Raw genomic sequence first — 21,688 nt, 5'->3', positions numbered from 1 at the left:
TTATAATTCTGGGTATTTGACCCAGAATCCAATTGTTCTAGTATGTAGAGTTTGTTTTATAATCCCATAGCACATGAGAAAGTCAATAGCAACACGTTGTTTTTCAAAAGAAACTCATTAGGTTTTTGTCCTAATACTGTATTTAGAATTATCCAACTCATGTCTTCGTTGGCATTATTTTATTTTCCTTGTTTTTTTTGCAAAAGAAAAAGTACAATAAAAACCTAATGGAAATAAATATGTAGCAAACAACATCAGAACTCACAAGCTGTTTCAAGTCTCCATCGGTAATATCTCTCGATCTCCGGCTCCAGCAGCCATCATATCTTCCCCGTCTCTTGTTCTAGTTCTCAGGTTAAGGACTAAGGTAATTCTATATAGTTAGATCCGATTTCGTTTAACAATACTCTGTGAACCATTGTTCTTATGACTTCTATCATCATTGTGATCTATTGTAATGAATTTGTTCTTTTATTACTTTTAGTTGAAGAGGTTGAAGAGGATAGGGCGTGGCAGAAATGGCAGAGGTTGATGAAGATCTGGTGGAGAAAATCCTGTCAACTCTGCCTCCCAAGGCTCTGATGCGATTCAAATGCGCCTCTAAAGGGTGGTATGCGCTGATCAACGATCCCAGGTTCGTAGCTAACCACCTCTCCTATTACAATTCCAATTCCAAGCGTCTGCTCCTGATGAAGAAGCGTTTAGTCTCCAAGGACAACAAAGACACTGCTAATGAGACTGCAGAAGAAGAAGAAGAAGAGCTAGTGTTTTCGTTGCTTAATTTATGCAATAATGATGATGATATTGATAATGGTGAGGACAGCATTATTGTCTCTAGTGTCGAGGACATCAAAATTCCTTTTTGTATGAGTCTAAAGACTAGAGGCGAAGCAGTTCATATCGTAGGGCATTGCAATGGAATCATCTGTCTGCTTCTAGTTAAATCTTTTCAGGTGCTTTTATGGAACCCAGCAATTCAGGAATTCAAGCTTCTTCCCCCCTTTCCATACCTTCCAGATGATGATTGGTATGAAGATGTGTGGTCCAGGTATGTTCAGGGGTTTGGATATGATCCTAAATTGAACGAATACAAAGTTGTTAACATTGGACTAGTTTCTCCTTCAGAAATGAGGGATGATGGATATGATATTTATAATCCTCCAAAGGCTGCAATATACACTTTGAGTACTGATTCTTGGAGAAAGATCAACACCAATGCTTTCGAAACAGAAACCACTGTCCTTAGGCCCGAAAGTTTCCAGATTCAATTCAAGCAAATATTTTATTGGTTAGGACATGAGCAACATAAGGAACTGATTGCGTTTGATAGATACGAGGACCTCACTGGGCCGGTCATCATTTTGTTGGATATTGAGAATGAGGTATTTCATGATATCATGTTACCTGAGTGTTTGTATCATCCCTGGGTCTTCACTGATGGTATGGAACTTCGAGTGTGGAACGAATCCCCTGCTCTTTTTGTATTGGTTGTTGGACTTCAAGGTTATAAACCTGAAGATGAATATTCTTTTGTAATATGGGTGCTGGATGAGCTTGGTGGTCCGAAGGGTGCTTGGACAAAACACTTGACTCTTGATCCCACAGAGAAACCATTGGCATTTTTGAATAGCAATGAGATTTTTATAAATGATTTCATGAAACTTGTACTCTCCTATGACCTTGGTAGCGAAAGCTTAAAAGATTTTCTCATTCAAAACACGCCTTATTCTACTCGTCAGATATGTGACGAGTCAGATGACATTGTAGCTGTTGTCTATGTGAAAAGTATAGTTTCAGTCTTGGGAGCCCACAAGCTCGAGAGCAGAAATAATTCCAGTGCGGTATAGTTACTCAACCTTTTTCTTTCTTTCTCCTTTTTATCCGAATGCCTGAATAAATTTGTACCAATAAGGATATTCAAATTTTATCTTTAGTTTGGAAATACCTTACATTCAGATTATTGATGTTTCATGCTATTTTACAGGTGAACTTTTCTCCACTCACGCACTTTCCATCCGGTCCTTCCATAGTGGACAGAGAATTGCATTCATATTCAATATGGGCCATCCCACCGAATGATGTGTCTTTTAGGATCAAGAAGTTGATGGAAGGTCTCAGGGCTGAGTTCGGTGGGCCGGAGATCAAACCACATATCACTGTTGTGGGGTCTATTCGTATGACGTATGAAGATGTGCTCAACAAATTCAGATCTCTTCCTTCTAAATATTTTCGTGCATACCAAGCAAAAGTTAATCTAGTGGTTACCAGCAATTTTTATCACCAATGTGTTTCCCTACTCATTGATTCATCAACAGAAGTATCCCATCAGGTATTTAAATTTTCTTGCTATGATGTTTTGTTTTGTCTTTATTAATATGAATTTTTAAGTGTTGGTTTCCGGTTTGGTATACATCTCTAATTTGAAACAATATATTTGATTCGGAGATCTCATGCACCTTTTCATTTATGCACATTTCTGTTTTTATGTATTAGTAGAGCCTAAGTATTCAATTACTCTGATTTTTCTTATACACTGAGTAGTAATACATGAATTGATTTTTTTTTTAATTTCAGTTAGACTGTACAACTCGCATATGCACTGCACATTGGGGTTTCCATAGCGGTAAGTTCCCTGCATTGTAGAATTGCTTTTCTCGATAACTGTTTTTCAGAGTTGGTGCCTAGTTTTGAAATGGACCATAGCTGTTGTGCTTATTTTATCATATAACATGTAATTTGTCTCTCCTCCTCTGCAGGTGGTAGGCCATATTTGAGTCTCCTTTACGGGAATCTGACAGAAGAAGAGAGGAAAATAGCTCTAGAAAAAGTTAGTTCTCTAGATAAAAACATTTCCAGCTTGAGTTTCACCATATCTCAACTCGCAGTGTACAAAATCGACTACAGAGATATAACTCTCAAATCATGGGAAAAAATTGCTGAATATGCCCTCCCATTTCATTAGGTCGGTCTCTTAATTCATGTTTACTACAAAACTTGTTTTCTGATCGATATAAGAGTACTATGTTCCGGTGTCCCTTCATGCTGTAGTTATGTCTTTAATTAGATTCAATATGATCTTTGTTCTTTTCTTCGAGCCCTGGAATATGTATAATTAGATTTTGGATTGTTTATATTTTTGTTATGACAAGCTTATGTCTATATAAGTTTATACATACAAAATCCAAACATCTAAAATTTTGATACCGAACACCTTAAGATGCAGGGGCGGATCCAGGGGGTGGCGAGGTTTGGCAGCTGCCCAACCTCGATTCTTTTACCAAGCCATGGAAGCTTTTGTGCTTTGAAGATTTTACAGAAAAAAAATTTATGAAAGAGAGGCAAGAGGTTCAAGATGACGAGATACTGCTCTTGATTCCTGGTCTCCTTGAACTTATCAAAATGACACAGTATTGATAGTGGCATATACCTCTATCTTTTCTTTCTTTAAATTTTATTTGAGAGAACATGTTTATCTTTTATTTTTTATTTATTTAAAAGCTTAAGAGTTTCTCTAGAGCACAAACTCTACTACACGCCTCTCTTATCAACAATACGCCTCCTCTAATCATTTCATGAAATATTTTTCTTTTTTGAAATTCAATTTAAATTTGTATTAATTCTAGTTTCACTATTCTATTTTCAGTTTTAGTGTTTAGCTCCTACTTATTTATACTTGTTGGGTTCTAAATCTCAATTTCAAAAAGAAGAAGAAAAAACAAGAACAAACATGTTTGAGATAATTTAATTGACATCAGTTAAAAGTTAAGAATTTTTTGCTTCAAAAAAGAAAAATGATCTTACTACTTAATAGTCTTGCCCTATGTGAGAAATTTTTCTGGATCCGTCACTGCTAAGACGAACGGATATATAACATATAACAAAATATAAAGTTAGGTAATTCATTATGCATTCCAATAGAATAATAAAATTTATTTGTACAACAGACTAAGAGATCTTAATAGGTAATGTACATGCAGGCCTGACCCTGAGATTATGAAGACCCGAGGCGGAAAATGAAAATGTGGCTTCACAAGTCTTTTTTTCCCCATGTAGTCTTAATCTTTTTCTAAGATAAGTGTAGTTTTGTATATAAGGTTGACAAATTGTAATTCTATTCCGATTAGTGTTATAGTTGTTTTGTACCTTTTTTATTGAAAATATATGTAGATTTTTTTCAACAAAACAAAAACAAAAATATTTTCAAAAAAAGGTGCAGCGGCAGCAAGACTCGAACCTTGCATGCCAGGAAAAAATTAAATTACCAGCATTGTTGGATTGTTACACACAGATTCACATATATATGAAAAAAATGTGTTATATAACTTCCATAAAATATGTAAAGAAACTTTTTTTTCTTTTCTTTAGAGGCCCCCGAAAGCTGGTGATCTTGAGGCGGTCGTCTCAGGGTAGCCCTCAGAGCTGGCCCTGTGTACATGCATGCTAAACACACATCTTAATAACTTTTTCCTACAAGTGAAGAAGAACGCTCGTGATTTGAAACACACATCTTATAGCAGAGGGACCTTTTTCATTTTAGTCATTTTATTTGTACATGCATTCTAAACACACATCTTATAGTAGAGGGACCTTTTTCATTTTAGTTAATAAAACCCTAGTAGCCGCTCTGTTAGGGTTGGAATTGAAATTCCAATTTTTTAATCTAGCATCTCATCCATGATAGTGGATGCTTTCCCTTTCATGGGGTTTGATGAAGAGATTTTGAATTGGTGGCGGCACCTTTGCTTTGGATTCTTCTTCTTCTTCTTTCTCTGATGGGTGATGCTTTCCCTTTCATGGGGTTTGATCAAGAGATTTTGAATTGGTGGCGGCACCTTTGCTTTGGATTCTTCTTCTTCTTCTTTCTCTGATGGGTGGTTCCTGGGCAGATGGAGAGGAGGGGAGCAACGCTCGTGATTTGAATACGAAGTACCTGTTGGGCGGTTGCGATGGGAAAATAGAGATAAGCAATGACATGATCCGCTCTGGATTTCACAATGAAATCCGAAGTGGCCTTGCAGGGTCCACTAACTTGATACACATTTACGTTAGTGTACGTATTATTGGCAACATAGGAAAATATTATGCCAAAATTATCGTATCACGGGGACTAGTGGCTAAACCACACTCCTTGGCTAATCGGAAATAAAGACACTTAGCATGCAAAAAATAATAATAAATAAACAAAATTCTACTGTAAGGCACCAAAGCTTAGCAATGCTCAGCTTTGGTTTTCACAAAAACCTAATCAAAACTAAGAGCCTAGTGGTAGTTATTTACAATGAATCGAAGAGTTCAATATTTTAGAGTTGATTTTAAATTAACAAAAAAGTAATGAAATGTAACGGAACCAATAAAAAGTAACTAATAAAAGTGTAAACAATATGAATGAGAATGTCAGGTCCTAGAGAGGCTCCTTCACCCAAACCTTATGTGTCAGAAGCTAATCTAATGCAGATGTAAATTTCCTACTTTGGCGGTAGTCGTATCCAAGGCAGTTCAAGGCTCAATGACCATATATATATATCACTACAAGAAATTACCCAATTAGTCACGAAAGTATTAGTGACAAACCAAAAATATGTCACCCATACGGGTTTTGGTGACAAAATTTCGAATTCGTCACTAAATTTTTCGCTCTTTGAAGAAGCCACGCTGTGTGTATTTTGGTGACGAACAACATAAAATTAGTGACGGATGTTTCCGTTAGTCAAAGTGGAACAAATGAAAAACTGTGTCGTTTTGGTAAATGTTATGAAGTTATCCACCAAGTCTGGCTCTCTCTCTAGTCAACAACTTCTCATCCATCCACTTTCTAGGTCTCTCTCTCGATACCGCCACCACCCGTAACCGAGCCCTAATCAAATCGCCGCCTTCCTCCTAATCAAATCGCCCATCACTCGAACAATTTCTGATTCGGGTCGTTGGTGTGTGGTTTCTCATTGGACTCCTCCTGAGGCTTGATTGAGTCGACGAAGTGAGGTAAGGAAATCGATTGCATCGCATCACTAACTTTTCTTCAACTCCAACTACTCCCACCCTTCTCACCTTTCTGGTCTGCTTCCTCTCTCCTCATCTCAATTTCTCTGCTTTGCTTTTCGATTCTGCGATCTGGTTCGTGTAGGTGTGAATCTGAAATGGTTAATTTGTATTGTATGAATCTGAATTCGTTAGAGCTTTATTCTTTATAGCGCCGGATTGGTTTTGGTTTGGGAATTTGTGATTTGAAGCATTTGTTTTGAGCCTGAGCTGACATTGGAATTGCTAAACTGAGTTTAAAATGTGATTCATTGGTGATTATGAATGCTTGATATGTGAATATTTGTGAAACTATGAGATTGTCTTACGTTAACTCCATAGAATCAATCTGGTGGCCTTAGCCATTCAGCTGAAGGTTCTTACTTTATTTTATAGATCCATGGTTTGGGCTGTATAACTTGTCGAGTTTGGCTTTGTTGTTCTTGTGTGGTATTGGATTTTCAATCAGGATATTGTATTACATTAGACATTTGAGATGATTATTGCTTCATTTACTGGTTTGATGGGCTCAACTTGTTTTTACTATTCTCTTGCAGACGATGGAACTCATGCCATGAAATAAGTTCTCATTCAGAATAGCGAACAGTTGGAGTTGGTGAAGGAGGAGATCCGAGTTTCATCACTTTTCACTCATCCTAATCTTGCTTCCACTTCTTGATCATGCCATTATTTCTGTTAAGGTTGATCTCCTGAAATTCTAAACTTTTCTTGGGTAATAGTATTTGCCTGCTTTGAATTGAGATGCTTCATACTATAACTACTCAGCTTCATATCTGTCCTTGACTTTCCCTAAGAGAAACCATGGAACAGGAAACATATTGTTAAGGGTACATAGGAATAGCTGGCAGTTAGTTCCAAAGTTATATCTTTAATTTGGTTTTTGACTCATTGTTATGTCAAATAGTGTCACGTTCTCAGTTTTGAAATGCACACAACATGCATGTTTAAAAAAAGGGTAACTTTTAATTTTTCCCCTTCCACATGTTGGTCTACTGAGCCACCACCTAATTCTTGACTTCACAGATGTCTCTCTTTTCCTCTGCCTCGCAGAAATGGTATGTAACGTCCCAAACCTGAATTCACCGGTTTACTAGTCATGTAGACGGTAAACGACATTTACTTTCACTTTTACTGTCGTTTCAGTACTTTTAGTGGCCCTAAAAGTTGACTTTTTGGTCGGGTCAAAATTTAAGAAAATGTTCTTTATGAAAGTTGTAGTGGACGTTAAACCGAGCGCGTGCATATGTGGTACGTAAAAATTGAAGTTCGTATGCGAAAGTTATGAGCGAAATACGAAGTTACTGTTCATAGTAAGTTTCTATAAAAGGTGGAAAATACTGTGGTAAGTTTCCATTTTCGGAAACTTACCGAGTTTTCTCTCTCCTCTCCCCCGATCCCTTCCTCCTCTTCGGCCCGATTTTTCCTCCATCGATTTCTTCCTCCTCCGGCCACCCCACTACGGAATCCGGGCACCGGCAAGCTCGCCTCCTCCTCCTTGTCACACCTGCGGTGGTGTTTTTCGACGAATCGGCCAGAGGAGCTCAGATTTGAGCCTTGAAGCTCACTGTAGCAGTTTGGAAGTTCAGTCGATTTCCGGCGATTCCGACCGTCTCCGGCCACCTAATCGGCGTCGAAGGTGGGGTTTTCGCCAAGGAACATTTTCCCCTAGCCTTGAGCCACGATTTGCAGTGTAGAAGGAGAATCGATCAAAACCCGATCCTAGGGTTCTTGGATTTTCTGGGATTTTTTGGGTTTTCTTCACCCGCCAATTTCGAGCACTTAAAGGTAAAATTGGAATGTGCTGTAGTTGAGAAACTTGTTGGGTCTGTTGTGATGTTGCTGTTGCCAAAATTTGGTGACCATCAGAGGTGGTAGCCGCCGGCGCGTGGGTAGGTGGCGCGTGGAGGCACGTAGGGTAGTTTTGTTGTTTCGATTTTTAGCCAGTTAAATCCTATAATTGAGGTAGAGCTCGTAAATGTGAATTTGGTTGGAATTGAAGAAGTTTTGAATCGATTTCTAATTTCCAAATATTTAGGATTTCGATTATCGATTTACGAGAATCCGACCTTCGGATTTCTCTCGGTTCTGCCCTAGAACCTTTAAACTAATGAGTGGGTATTAAGGGTGAAGTTGGATTAAATTGGAAAAGAAATTGGAAGTTTGATTTAGGAGAATAAGATATTAGAATCTTATTTAATTGCCGAATCGTTATTCATGAATTATAATTGTATACAGGGGGATATACCGAGCTATTGCTCGATGAAGGAACTCATATGCGTGATCGCCTAAATAGTACTGTGAGTGGACATTTATTTTAAATTAAATGTGCATGCAGTATATTATTATTTTTCCGATTGAGGTTTAATTTATTATTTGGATTATTGAGTATTATGATTTTTTTGAGCTTGATTTCTTGAGATTTATTATGCTCTATGAGTTACGGGATTTTTAGTGGATTTCCTTCCCGAGGGCTTTCAATAGATTTTTTTTCAAGCTATTTATTTATGAGTTATTGAGTTGGGAAATGATTTTCGGGAAGTGACTGATTAAAAAAATATTATGAGAATTATGGATTTCGAATATCGGTTTTTATGAGGATTCACGAGTATGAATGTTTCATCGAATATTTGAGCATGATTGAATTATCGAGATTTATTGAGCTTTGAGCTCCGCACTTATCAGCCTTGAAGTTAGATTGAGATTTCTTTCCGAAAGCATTTATTGATTTACAGAGTATTTGATTTATGCTCTCGAGGATTTATTGAGATATTGAGGTTTGAGTTAGCGAGATAATCCTGAGTTATGCTTTCGGTGAATTATTAATGATTTATTGTAGTAATATCGAGTTTCTTTCCAAAAGCAAGTAATTGTAAGAGGTTGTTTCCAGTTTATTGAGGAGGCTATCAGTCAGCGCATGCATGCATTACCTAGTTCGCAGTCCCTTCTAGGTAATAGTCTGGTTGGCAGTCCCTTCTAGACTACATCCCGGTTGGCAGTCCCTTCTAGACTACATCCCGGTTGGCAGTCCCTTCTGATGCGTCACCTGGTTGGCAGTCCCTTCCAGATGACATGAGGTAGTTAGTTGGCAGTCCCTTCTAACTATCTGTGGTTAGTTGGCAGTCCCTTCTATCCACCGCCTCCTATTCCGGTTGGCAGTCCCTTCCGATGCGTCATCTGGGTGGCAGTCCCTCCCAGATGACATGAGATGACTAGACAGCAGTCCTTTCTAGTCATCAAACGAACCTCTTGAAAAAAGATGTTTCAGAAAGGATTGAGGATGAGATCTTAAGAGATTACAGTAAACATGATGATTTAAAAGTATTTTTCAAGATTGTTACTGCATGCGAGGTTTTAGAGAATAACTTGGGAAAGCATTAAGTTTTACTTATTCATTCGAAATTACTTGATTTTCGTCCACTCACTCTAACGGATTTTAAATGCTTTCCCCTGGGCCCTTCGGTTTTAAATGCCCAGTTTGCAGGCCAGTTTAGCAGGAGGTCGAGCATACATGGAGTTGAGGCATAGCTGTCGTAGCTTCCGCCTTATAAAAGTATCGGTTCTTTATCTTATATTTTATCATCTTGTACGTCTGTACATTAGATTGCTCTGATAACCCATGATATTAATATTCTTAAGTTTCAGAATTGTTGTGAAATGGGAGATGTTGTGATTTAGGGAGCATGGTGGCTCCAGAAGATTAAGGATGGAATATTTTGGAAGTGTAAATGTCTTTCTACAGGTTTTTGGGTTGTCCACTTTTAGAGGGAGTTCCGCCAAATTTTTAGTAGAATTTCTTCTAAGGTGGACCCCGCAGGGCCACTCTGGATTTCAAGGTGAAATCCGGGGAGGGTCCTGTCATGGTACCCATGGAGATAGATGAAAAGGAGACTGATCGGTATCTGGTGCTGTTGAAATTTGAACTGGGATTTTCATCGAACAGAGGGCTGACTCTTTTTCATCTTCTGTGATATCTAATCATAGGGTTGAATTAATTTGTGGGTTATCATTTTGTAACTGCTTCATGCTGCTGTAGCTTGCATTGAGTTCAATTATGGAGTTTTGAATTATCTCAGCCTCCTTTACTTATTCAGGTATAAACTCTGTATTGTTCTTTACATGATTTTGATATAGAACTAATGTGTTTGTCGTGTTTGGACCTTATGATCATTGAACTCTGCTTTTTGAAACATGCAGTCTCATTGATTGTGCTTTTGGGAAATCAATATTTCCCAGGTTATTGGGTTTTGTCGTTGAAATTTTTGGCTTTCGGTATCTGACAATTTGTGTCTTTTTTTAATGTTTTGTTGGCATGGTTTTCTGATTTCATTTTTTGGCTATTTGGGATTTGTAGGGTAGGTGGAGATCTTCTCCTTGCAAGAATAAAAATAGAAGGCTTTTACTTTCTCTGTGAGTAAGTTTCATAATTTTTGGGTCTAATTCTGAGTTTTATTGTAGCTTTCTGTATAGGTGAGAGATGAGTTTCTATGGAGAACTTACGAATAGGGCTGTGGAGACTGATATGCCGGTCATGGTTCAGGTATTGAGGCCAAAACTCCCACTGGGTTTTTGTTAAAGTTTTTGAATTTATTCTGTTATGAGGTTCAGTTTTGGTGTGAGTTTTAATAAGTTTTCCAATGATAATGGTTCAATTAGTCTTACGATTCTGCATATGTCATGTATAAGTCAGATGGTAATCCATGCTCAAGAATTAAAAAAAAACGTCAAGTTATGTCATGCTTGGGTGTAGAATGGCGAGCATCTCCATGGTTACAGTTCTAAGGAGGTTAGGGTATGTCAAGTGTCTCTTTGAGTGCTCTGTCCTGGTATAAACAGAATTCTATCTTTCTTGAAGCAAATGCCTGTAATATTTTTTCAATCATGGGCCAATAATCTTAGTTATCTTTATGCATGGAACCTCAAAGTGGGTACCGCTCTTGTTGCATTTTCAATATAACAAAGTAGCATATCTGTTTATCAAGTTCATTGTGTGCTTTATTTTCTTTTTTGAAGGTTAGTGTGTATTTTACTCTATGCATAACAAGTTTACAGCTTCTTTGTATTATATATAGTACTGCTTTTCATTTTCCACTTGGCTAAAGACTCCTTTATCTCCTCAAAAGAAAAAAAGTGGGGAATAAAATAGGTCTGAGTGTGCTTATGTTACAAGTACTTTGCTCAGTGTTTCTCTTTCGCTCCTTTTCCTATCATTTTCTATATCATTGGTTAAAAAGAATATGTGCATATACTTATTAATTGCCATGGCACTAGTTCTATAGACATAGAGTATATATCTATTATATACACTAAATGACATTTCAATACAAACTCATTATTAGTTGATAATTTCTCTCTTCCTGCAAATTATCAAAATGATTTTGAACATATTTATTTTTATCACTTATGAAGTATTTTCCTCCATTTAAGGTCAATTGTGATATATTTCCTTGTAATTTGTATCACATGCAGTAAAGGTATTAAATTGTTGGAAGCTTCAAGTTTCATCTTTTGAGATTGATATGGGAGTGTTTTGTGTTTCATGTTACTTGACATACCCTCTTCTTTGGGATATTATAGGTACATCACTACAAGAAAATGACTGTTTTACCGCGCACATTTTACGGCGTGCATTAATGCGGGCCGTAATAGGCACACATTTACGGCGCATTTTCACGCAGGCCGTTAATACCCTTTCTGATATGGTCTTTTACGGCGTGCATCTAATGTGTGCTGTAATAGACACACATTTACGGCTCATTTTCACGCAGGCCGTTAATACCCTTTCTGATATATGGTCTTTTACGGCGTGCATCTAATGCACGCCGTTAATGTCATTTTTCGTTTGGTCTTTTATGGCATGCATAGATACACGCCGTAATAGTATTATCTTTTACAACGTGCAAGAATAGTGCGCTGTTAATGTCTTTTTTAATATGGTCTTTTATGGCATGCATTGATGTGTGCCGTAAAAGTAAAAGGCGCAAAAATTTTCACCAAAATTTTTATTTCCCTCCATCTTTTCACACGTTTCATTTTTATTTTTTTCATTTCATAACACAAAAACTTTTCTCTGTCCCTGACACATACCTCAATTTTCGCCATCTCTTCCTTCCACATCTCTTCCCACCGCCAAGTCGCCGTTCACTGGATTTGCTCCACCGCCGAGTCACTGGCCGCGTATCCCTCCCACCACCACCACTTTCTCTGCTCCTCTCATCGAGATGTCGTGGATCGATTGAGCTACGAATTAAAGAATATTGAAGTGGTTGCCGCTCTCGGAGATTGGGGCCACCGGTTTCAGGGTCTTGAAGTTTCTGAATTGGAGAAAGTTGAGAACTTTGGCCTTGCTTTGCTCATTGGTTTTTTTCTCTGGCCAAATCAAGGTACAATTTTTTTTTTCACTTATTGTTTCAGTTTTCATCTTCTGCTTGATCTATTAAGGGTTTTTCAATTGTGGGAAGGTTTCTTGTCTGCTTGGTTTGCCTAGTTTGTTGGTTTGACTGCTTATTTTGATCAATCTTGGGTTTAGTGGGACTTCAGTTGGAGTGTGTTTCGATTCGGGGAATCAAATCCCATTATGGGTCTCTCTCTCTGTATACTTCTTCTTCTTCTTCTTCTTCTTTGTCTTATGGGTATAGGCTTGGGCAAGCCCACCCAAAGTCCCAACTCCCAAACCCCGAGTCCCGACCACGATCGTCTCTCTGCTGCGTTCCTTTCGTTGCTTTGCAGCTTCACTCCTTCAGTCCTTCTCAGTTTCTCACAGTCAGACAGTCTCATCTTCTCTTCTTCTCTCAGAGATCGAAGTCAGTTTCTCTTCTACTCTTCTTCTTCTTCAATTTGGGCAATCAATCAATTGAATGTAAGTAGGATTCAATTTTGTTCTATTTATTCAGTTCAATTTGGGGCAAGTTTTAGGGTTAAGAATTGATGTCAATTTCAATTTCGTGGGTTTTGCTTTAGGCATTTAGCAGTGGATTGAAGATCTTTTTATGTGCTTTGCTGTGGAAGTGTGGAACCTTGGAACTTGCTTAGGAAGAAATTGGTATGGCTTCTTCCTTCCAATTCGATGTGAGGAACAACGGTTTAGAAGAAGGCTTATTTCTAATCCTAATAAAGTAAATGAGTGATAGTTGTTATTGTCATGGTGATATCAATGATATGCTGCATCTATTTCGACTTTTCGAGGTTGTTGACTTGTCGTTGCAAGTCTTTAATATTCATGTTAGTTTTGGTTGGAAGGAATGGATCTTTGCTGTTAATTTTGCAAATAGTTTACACTATGAATCTATGATGATCTCACGGGCGGAGAGCTAATCTAGATTTTACTTCTGTTGTTTTTTTTTGTCAGAGATGCAGAGAGCTATAGCTATCTAGATGATGCCGTCGAAGCCTATTTGGAGAGCATTGTTTAAAGGCTAAAATCAACCTAGTAATTGAGCAAAACTACAGCTTTCAAGGAATTCTCTTTCTTTTTATTTTCTCTTACTGCAGTGCATGTAATATTGTGGCTTTTATTGTGGTTTTTGAAAGTTAGTTTCTTAATTTATAGGTGTTAAGCCAAAATGTCAAATCATGAGCCAAAATTGAAGCAGTCAAAATACATTACTACATGGTTTCAACCGTCGAGATTCTCCGTAATTTTTTTTTCTTTCTATTAATAAACCCAAGCCCACCCGAAGTTTTATTCCTGGATCCGCCGCTGGTTGAAATACAGAAAGGTGCCTTCGTTCTTGCAGCAAAAATGAATGTGCCCGAATGGCCCTTCTGAAGTATCCGAACCAACAGAGAGTCCTCTACGTTATGGAATTTGTGATGATTGTATCAACCACCACCTTTCAAGTGGCCATGCTGGTCATAGTAATGGGGTTTCAGTTCCAGCTGGAAACCTGGGAATTCCTAGCGCTGATGTTAATGCCATTCCCAGTGATTTCATAGTAATGGAGACAGGTTTTGGAGGATGCGTGAGTGCTACATCCATGGAAATACTACCAAGTATCTGCGAGTTCCTGATGGGGTAGTTCCTAGTGTCGTTGCCCTTGTACATCAGGTGATTGAGCTGTAAAGAGACCTAGATGATTTGGTATATATTTTCAAATTATGTGGGTTTAAGTTGTAGAGTTGAAGTTTGATGTAATGTAATTTGCTACTTATACATTTTCAAATATTGTCATGCATTTTGTAAAAGAAATTAATTATAATTTGATTAAATTGTTTCTCATTCATTTAATTTGTCATGGATGCATGAGTGATCAGTGGTGATACTAATGTGAAATTGGTACAGCTAAAATTTATTAATTTTTTTTTGTTTTTGAAACCTTATTTACGGCATGCAAAGTAAGCCTTAAATAGGATCTCCATAGCTTTTTACGGCACGCATTATACGCCTTAAAAAGAAAGTCTTTTACGGCGTGCAGCATGTGCCGTAAATAACGTGAGTGACATTTGTGATATTACTTTGACGGCGTTTTTGGAAGCACTTTAACGGCGCATTTTAGTGTGCCGTAACTGAGGTATGTCTTTTACGGCTCGGGCATTTACAGCCTGCTATTTTACGCAGTAAATACCCTTTTACAGCGCACATTGTGGGCGGTAAAAGACCATTTTTGGTGTAGTGCATGTATAATCTTCTTTGGCTTTGCATCAACTTCTTATACAACAATTGGCAAACTTTTTGAGCTACATTGTATTGTTACAAGGTCGAGACTCAAAGGCACCTTCCTAGTCGCGATGAGGATGATAATATTGATGAAATGAGCAAGAGAGGATTAGAAAGGATTGGAATGTGTACTAGGAGTTTCAAATTTTGGATGTAAAGTACTGTCCAGTACTTACAGATATTTAATTTTTATATATGAATACTTAGTTTGTATTAACTTTGAAATGCAATATATGACAGTTGAATTGAAATTTATGCCAGGACATGCAATAAGCTATAAATTGATGAATATGAAATAAATTTTCAAATAATCAGTGGAACTAAAAATAGTGACGAAATGAATTCATTTCGTCACCCATTGAGTGAAATTTGGCGGTTATAAAAAACTTGGCTCCAATTTTTGAAATCAGTCCAATTCTGAAATAGAATAGGTGACGGAATATTATGGATTAGGTGACAAATGCATTTCGTCACCTAAACGTATTTTGGTGACGAACTTATCATTTCGTCACCCAAAGGAATTGGTCACGCACTATAGGTGACGAAACTGGTGACGAACTTATTTTGTCACTCATACTTTTGGGTGACGAAATTTTCAAAATAGGTGACAAAAGTGGTTTGACACCAATTGGGTAAATTCTAGTAGTGATATATTCTCATTTCGGTATTAATGCGCCGGTTCAAGGGTCACACTAACTCAATTAGAGAGAGTTAAAGCCGGTTCAAGGGTCACTAACTCACTCTAATCGGCGTAAAGATCGGGAATTAGACTACTAAGCAGTCCGCCTGCACAATCATGCAACAAGTGTAAATCACCATGCTTATAACCTCTCGAATACGAAATTGAGGATTCTAGCATAGGAATTAGAGGGGGTCAAGCCTCTACTTTGTCCTAGACATACTCAAAAATCAAAATACACACCCTAGAGTTGACTAGGATCCTAGACTTATTAGAATATCAACCCTAAGAGTCCTCCCATAAAGGTATCTATTAAGGATCAAGTCATCTTAATAAGTACTCTAATGTATCATATATTCATAGGCCTAACTTGTAGCCTAAGTAATGAATTCCTAACCAAAGAGTTGATATACTTAACTTAGGTATTTAGGTTTTATATTACTATATATCTCCTATTAACTGGAATAAGATTTTAATCAAATTTGTTTACTTAAGCTTAGATAATGATAGGCCCAATATAGTTCTAACATTATATACACATAAGTTACCAGCTCGGAGGCCTCTCGGAATCGGCGACCTAGTGTGACTGTGTGAGGCACCACCCATGCCGCCTCAAGGCCTCCCCTTGTCCTGTCACCAAAGCATTTCACCTTATTGGTAATTAGCAGTTGAGAGAATTACAAGTTTGAGAAGGAATGAACTGATAACGGTTGGAGTCGAGTAAGAGTGGTAGTAAGGACCTATATATTATTACTTAGGGTAAAATTGATGATTCTTCCATTAGTAATATTCTGATATGCTTGTTTTAAATGTCTGAAAGGGATGCCATTTATCCAAATTTGTTTCTAAAATTAATGTTGATATACAAAGAAACAAAATATATATAAAGCATTTCCTAATCCTATACTACTCGTCATGGTTCCTTAGTCATGATGAGTTGTTGGCTACATGCTTTCCATCATTTTACAAGTCATTTTCACAGAGAGAAACTTAATGGAGGATGACCAAGTGGAACACCCTAAACCCCATTGCTATATATTGGATTTTCCTTATTTTGGTATAAGTTTTACCTGCTAAATTACTTTAAAATTTGAGTACTGAAAGCAAGAAAACACAAATCTACTCATTAAGATTTGCGGTCTTAAGTGGATATGCAAATAGAGAAAATTGAGAAAGACCTGATGGATTACACATCGATCAGCTTCAAATTAGAGTAATTACCAATGCAAGAAGGAACCGCTAGGTTCTAATTATAAATTTAGAATCTAAATTCTGAATAAAAACACAGAAAAGAGCATAAAAAGTCCTCCCTCACCCCCCTTCATGTGACCCGCCTCCCATATTTATCATCGCCATTTCTCCAAGGCAACCACCAAAAAAGCAAAATTTAAAAAGTTAATAAGTATGAATTTCTACACACTAGCTAACACACACATATTGAGGTACTCAAATGATGCTTCTAATTACTAAAAAGGGCAATACCTATGTTTCCTTGTCAAATGAAATTCTAATCACAATCGATGACCTTACTCGGACAATAAGTCTGTTGCAAGGAAGGAATTTCAATAGTGGAAGATGACGAGGCCGGAACTATATAAATTAGTAACTGCTAATGATCATTGCAAGGATTTCAATTTATAAACTTTATAACCTTGCTTGATCATATTACAGTTTTTGAGTGGTCCAAGATGTTTTTTTCCATGCAGTAGATGCTAGAATTACTCGGTTGCAGTCAGTATTCCTGTCAGTTTTTGAGTGATTTTAATGATCATTGCAAGGATTTCAATTTATAAACTTTATAACCGTAATTGCTTGATCATATAAGAAGAAATAAATTCTTAATTTTAATAATATATGCACATCTCTCTCCATTTTTGCTAGTCAACCAAAAATACAAAAAAAAAATTTTAGTTAGTCATGAAAAAAAAGAGAGTAATTAAAGACATTACTCTTATTATATATACTGATTTACGATGCATGATGTAAGAAAGGACGTCATTAGCTTATTACTAATTTTGTATACACACTTTTAATTATGGGTACAAATGAGTCAATTAATTAGGTACAACAATTAATGTTTCAGATTAAAACTAGTCCTAGTCATTTTATGCATGGATTTATTATTTCAAAAAAAAAAAAATGCATGGATTTATATAAATACATTTATGTAAAGTTGTAAACATATTGAAGAACCTTTTTTAGCTACAATTGTCCTATATAAACACCATTGATCAAAGAACCAGCTAACCCGATCAATCTCATAATCATTTGCCTAGCTCCACACCACTTGCAATGAAGAATTCAAACTTCATTATCCTTCTATCAGTATATGCACTTGTACAAGTTCTCAACGTTTCAAATGCTGAACCCTACGAGTACATGCAATTTGTACTCCAGTACCCACCTGGAGTTTGCTATGACCAATCAAAAGGTCATTGCATCTCACCTCTCCCAACCAAGTTTCATGTACATGGAATATGGCCTTCTAACTTCTCCAATACACTTGTCCGTTGTGTGCACGCACTGAGGAATAACCCCTTTCATAAGGCGCAGGTGTGTGTGTATTTGTAAATATTTGACATATACAGTTTTTTTTTTTTTTTTTGACAAATTAGCAATATGTTTTTCTAATTGTACCTTTTATTTTCAGATAACACCTCTGCAGACCGATTTGGGAAACTCATGGCCGTCCGTGTTAACACAAAAAAACAATATGCAGTTCTGGGAGCATGAGTATAGAGAGCACGGTGCATGTGCAGTAGAGTCAGGTGTACCACCTTTCACTCAAAGGTCCTACTTTGAGAAAGGACACCAGCTATGGAACCAATATGACATCCTTGCAGTGCTTCGTCAAAGTGGTATTAAACCGGGTACTGCAACATCATACACTATGACTCAGCTTGTAACCGCAATCCAAAAGAAAATCGGGAGTAACAATACTCCTTTAATCATGTGCAGGAGGACAGCCCTTGGTTACACACTAAAGGAAGTGATAATCTGTCTGGATCACCAGGCAACAAATGTGATCAGTTGCGCGCTCAATAATATTAGAAAAACAGATTGCCGAGATCCTTCGGGCAAGGTATACTATGTAGCTTAGCTAGCTATCTGAATATGAATAAGCTCCTCAACTAGTAATTTACAATTTACAGTCTGCTCTACGTTTGAGGATGCAATCTCGATCAGCGGTTTCTTGGATCGATGTATTAGTCTATACTATTGGTATTATCAAATAAAAGTTCTTTTGTGTACTAATAAATAAGTCACTTAATTTTCGATCCTTTCAATTATATCTACTCCGATACTCCCATTCTTGGAATTCAGGGATCATCACTCTTCATTGACTTATTCCTTTTCTAAACTCAGATATAGCTTGAATTAATCTGAAGTCAATGAATTAGAGGGGTGACACCTCAACCGATTATACCCCCAGTATCCTTGTTTGATTTGCTTTTTCGTTTGTTTTATTGATTTCTTTGATATGTATTGTTGGATTTAATGATCCGTATCTTCCATTGCTAAAAAAAAAAAAAAAAAATTGATTATTTTGCATCTCTTTTTTGCTGGTCAAATTTATTGGGCATGGTATTTGACTTCAAATTAACCTTTGTTGAGGTTTTCTGAAATAAAAAAGAATACAAAAATACAATGCGAGGAAGGAACATATATGAAACCTAACGCATTAATGCAATAGTACCTTTGACCACGGCACCATTTTTTTAGAACTTTCTCCGACATTTGTCGCTTCTCCTAGTCAATCCTAGTTCACTCAAGATCATAATTCTCGAAACAAGGTTGATGACAAGCATTATTCTTGGCTATGCCAAAGACGTCCGTTAATGGAGGGGCATTTACGTCAATTCTACGTCCATGGTAAATGAGTTTTAACTGAGCCACCTCCCTCTCATGTGCCCTTCAATTAATGGGCTTCATCTTCTACGACCGGATTTATCTGTTGTCTCTGCAACCTTGCTCAGAAAAGGACCATTGGATATATCATTGTTACTCAAGTCTCAGAGAAGAAGCTTCTCCGAAAAATACAAGTGTCGGAGACATCTCATAAGTCAAATGATTGAATGAGAGGTTTAGATGTTGCAAAGCTTGAAGTGAAGCAACATATCAATATGCCTCCGACCACAGAATTGTTAGCCAGATTCAAAACTCTAAGAGACGGCCGACAAGTAGAGAAACCATGCAAACTCGAAAACTGTTTCAATCCAAGATTGAAAAACACCAAAGATTGGTGAAATCAGTAAGACCGCCAGATAAATAATTATCCCAAGATCCAAATACTTCAAACATTTCAAGCACGACAAGCTTCAGGAATCTCCCCATGAATTGAATCAAAACCATTCCATCTGTGCTGCGAAATTACTAGCCCACCAAAACTAAGAGGTGTTTATTAAATTTCAATAACAATTACAAACAAGAAACCCAATAATATAATTTGACTGAAACTGAAAATGGTAAGATGCAAAGACTTGGGTCTCTGTTATGGGTAATGAAGAAGAAAGCCCAGAAGTGGTTTTGGGCTTTAAGCATAAATGTGGTGCCTTTGGCTAGCTTGGAGCTTTTCTGGGTATGTGGTGATTTGCTTTGGCTTGGGGTTTGAGTCTGGAATCGAGAACTAAGCAAGCATGTGGGGAAGACAGCAAGGAGTGGTGAGAGCTCCTCCACTGATATGCTTAAAAGCTATAGAAGGCAGCACACAGATTAACACATTACAACGGTGGTGCGGTGGCTAAGACACAAAGAATTGTGTAGGGTGGAAGTTCAAGATCGAGCCACCTCATTCCCTTTTTTTTTTTTCCAATTTATAATAAACTGAGTTTGTTAATTTAAATTTGTTAGTTACTGTTCTTAAACGACAATAGTTACTTAAAAATAAATCAGAAAAAAAAATTATAAATTAAAAAATTAAAAACAAAATTAAATTAAATTTTTTATTGGATTTTTGACTTGATTGAATTTTAATTATCTATACTATTATTAAAAGAAGATGGTTTGTTAGCCAAAATCTAAAATTTTGATAGAAATGACTCTAGAAAATTAATAAATTTTGAGAATTAATTAAATCATAAGGACAATTATGACATTTATAAAATATATTTTTATTAAAAAAATAAATAAAAATATAACTCACAACCCACTTTTCTCTCCCATTATCTCTTCTCTACAATAACCGTTTACTTTTTTATTTTCAGAAGAAAAAAAATACTTGCACATGCTTAGCATGTGTGGAGAAAGGCTAATATAATTTAAGTGTTTAGAAAAACTACCTATATTTTCAAGAAAAACAAAAATCTAACTGCGAATATTGAGTCTCTCAAGTTCTTGTACATGGGTGATCTAGGTATACCATATGAGAAATGGTAATGAAGAGTGCTCTCATAATATTAATGACAAATTGGCAATTTGTGTTTTAGTGTTAGTAATATGAAGACATCGTAGTAGACTGAGTGGATTGTTGTTGAGATGAAGTCGAAAGCGGATAATATTTTAAAAATGAACATAAAGTATCTCAATCATTGCATCCAACGGTCGGTTTTCTAAATGTCTTATATCTTGATGGGGTTGCCCTTTTTTTTTTTGGGCTAAATACTGTTTACCACCCTGTGGTATGGACCTCGCATCAATTCAGTCCCTCGACTTTCAATTTCATCAAAAACACCCCTGCGGTATTATTTTCTCGTCCAATAGGTCCTTCCGATTCCATTCCGTCAGTTTCTAACGTTAACTGCTGACGTGGCATTCCAACTCAGCAAAAGTGGGACCCACATGCATGTGAAATTCCCAAAATGACCCTGGCAACAGAATATGGAAAAATCCAAAATTAATTCCAGATTTGAGGTTGAGGAGATTCGAACCCCTCCCAAAGCATATGCAAATAAATGGCCCAACCACCAGACCACTTGCATACTTCTAATATATTGCGAACAAAAATAGTATATATATCTACATAATAGTGTTTTTTTTTTAAAAAAATATCCACCCACCTCTCTCCTCCTCTCCTCTTCTTCTTCCGCAACCCGCGCTCCTAAAGCCAGCCACCATTGAGCTCTTCCTCACCGACGATAGGTGAGAAAACCCGCCCTTTCTCAAAAATAAATTGCCTCGGAATTTCTGGATGAAGGGTAGGGATTCGGAGAGAATGTCGACCCGGAGCTGACCTGGAGTGGTATGAGCCGGGTGTTGGGCTTTGATTGAGAGTGAGTGCGAGTGCGGTGGACATTTGGGGCGGAAGAAGGTGAGGGTGTTGGGGAGGTTGCGGGGTGTTGGGGAAGGAGGGAATGAGATCAGAGATGGACAAGGGTGGGTTT

The 21,688-nt window shown here is 37.1% G+C and overlaps 2 protein-coding genes and 1 long non-coding RNA gene across 5 annotated transcripts; all 3 read left to right on the top strand.

The window, feature by feature from the left end:
- Positions 1–232: 232 nt before the first annotated feature.
- On the top strand, positions 233–3,586 carry LOC112189785 (putative F-box protein At3g17480). 3 transcript variants are annotated; one of them, XM_024329135.2, is made up of 6 exons: positions 233–367; positions 485–1,841; positions 1,985–2,329; positions 2,575–2,623; positions 2,757–2,962; positions 3,218–3,576. In XM_024329135.2, exons 2-5 carry the CDS (start codon positions 519–521, stop codon positions 2,960–2,962), a joined length of 1,923 nt encoding a protein of 640 aa, XP_024184903.1. In that variant the 5' UTR covers positions 233–367; positions 485–518; the 3' UTR covers positions 3,218–3,576. The 3 variants fall into 3 exon arrangements, with proteins under 3 accessions (XP_024184903.1, XP_024184905.1, XP_024184907.1); XM_024329137.2 differs by having other exon boundaries at positions 3,224–3,575; XM_024329139.2 differs by having other exon boundaries at positions 268–367; positions 491–1,841; positions 3,218–3,586.
- A 2,287-nt stretch (positions 3,587–5,873) lies between these two features.
- LOC121051821 lies at positions 5,874–10,467 on the top strand. Its single transcript, XR_005807118.1, has 3 exons — positions 5,874–5,979; positions 6,611–6,716; positions 10,018–10,467. It is a non-coding gene; the product is annotated as an uncharacterized LOC121051821 (long non-coding RNA).
- Positions 10,468–17,631: 7,164 nt separating this feature from the next.
- Positions 17,632–18,638, top strand: LOC121051389 (ribonuclease MC-like). Its single transcript, XM_040513691.1, has 3 exons — positions 17,632–17,921; positions 18,019–18,238; positions 18,327–18,638. Exons 1-3 carry the CDS (start codon positions 17,661–17,663, stop codon positions 18,350–18,352), a joined length of 507 nt encoding a protein of 168 aa, XP_040369625.1. The 5' UTR covers positions 17,632–17,660; the 3' UTR covers positions 18,353–18,638.
- Positions 18,639–21,688: the final 3,050 nt, after the last annotated feature.

The sequence above is a fragment of the Rosa chinensis genome, chromosome 2, assembly GCF_002994745.2.
Source record: "Rosa chinensis cultivar Old Blush chromosome 2, RchiOBHm-V2, whole genome shotgun sequence".
Lineage (NCBI taxonomy): Eukaryota > Viridiplantae > Streptophyta > Magnoliopsida > Rosales > Rosaceae > Rosa > Rosa chinensis.
This window is presented reverse-complemented; position numbering and strand designations above follow the sequence as displayed.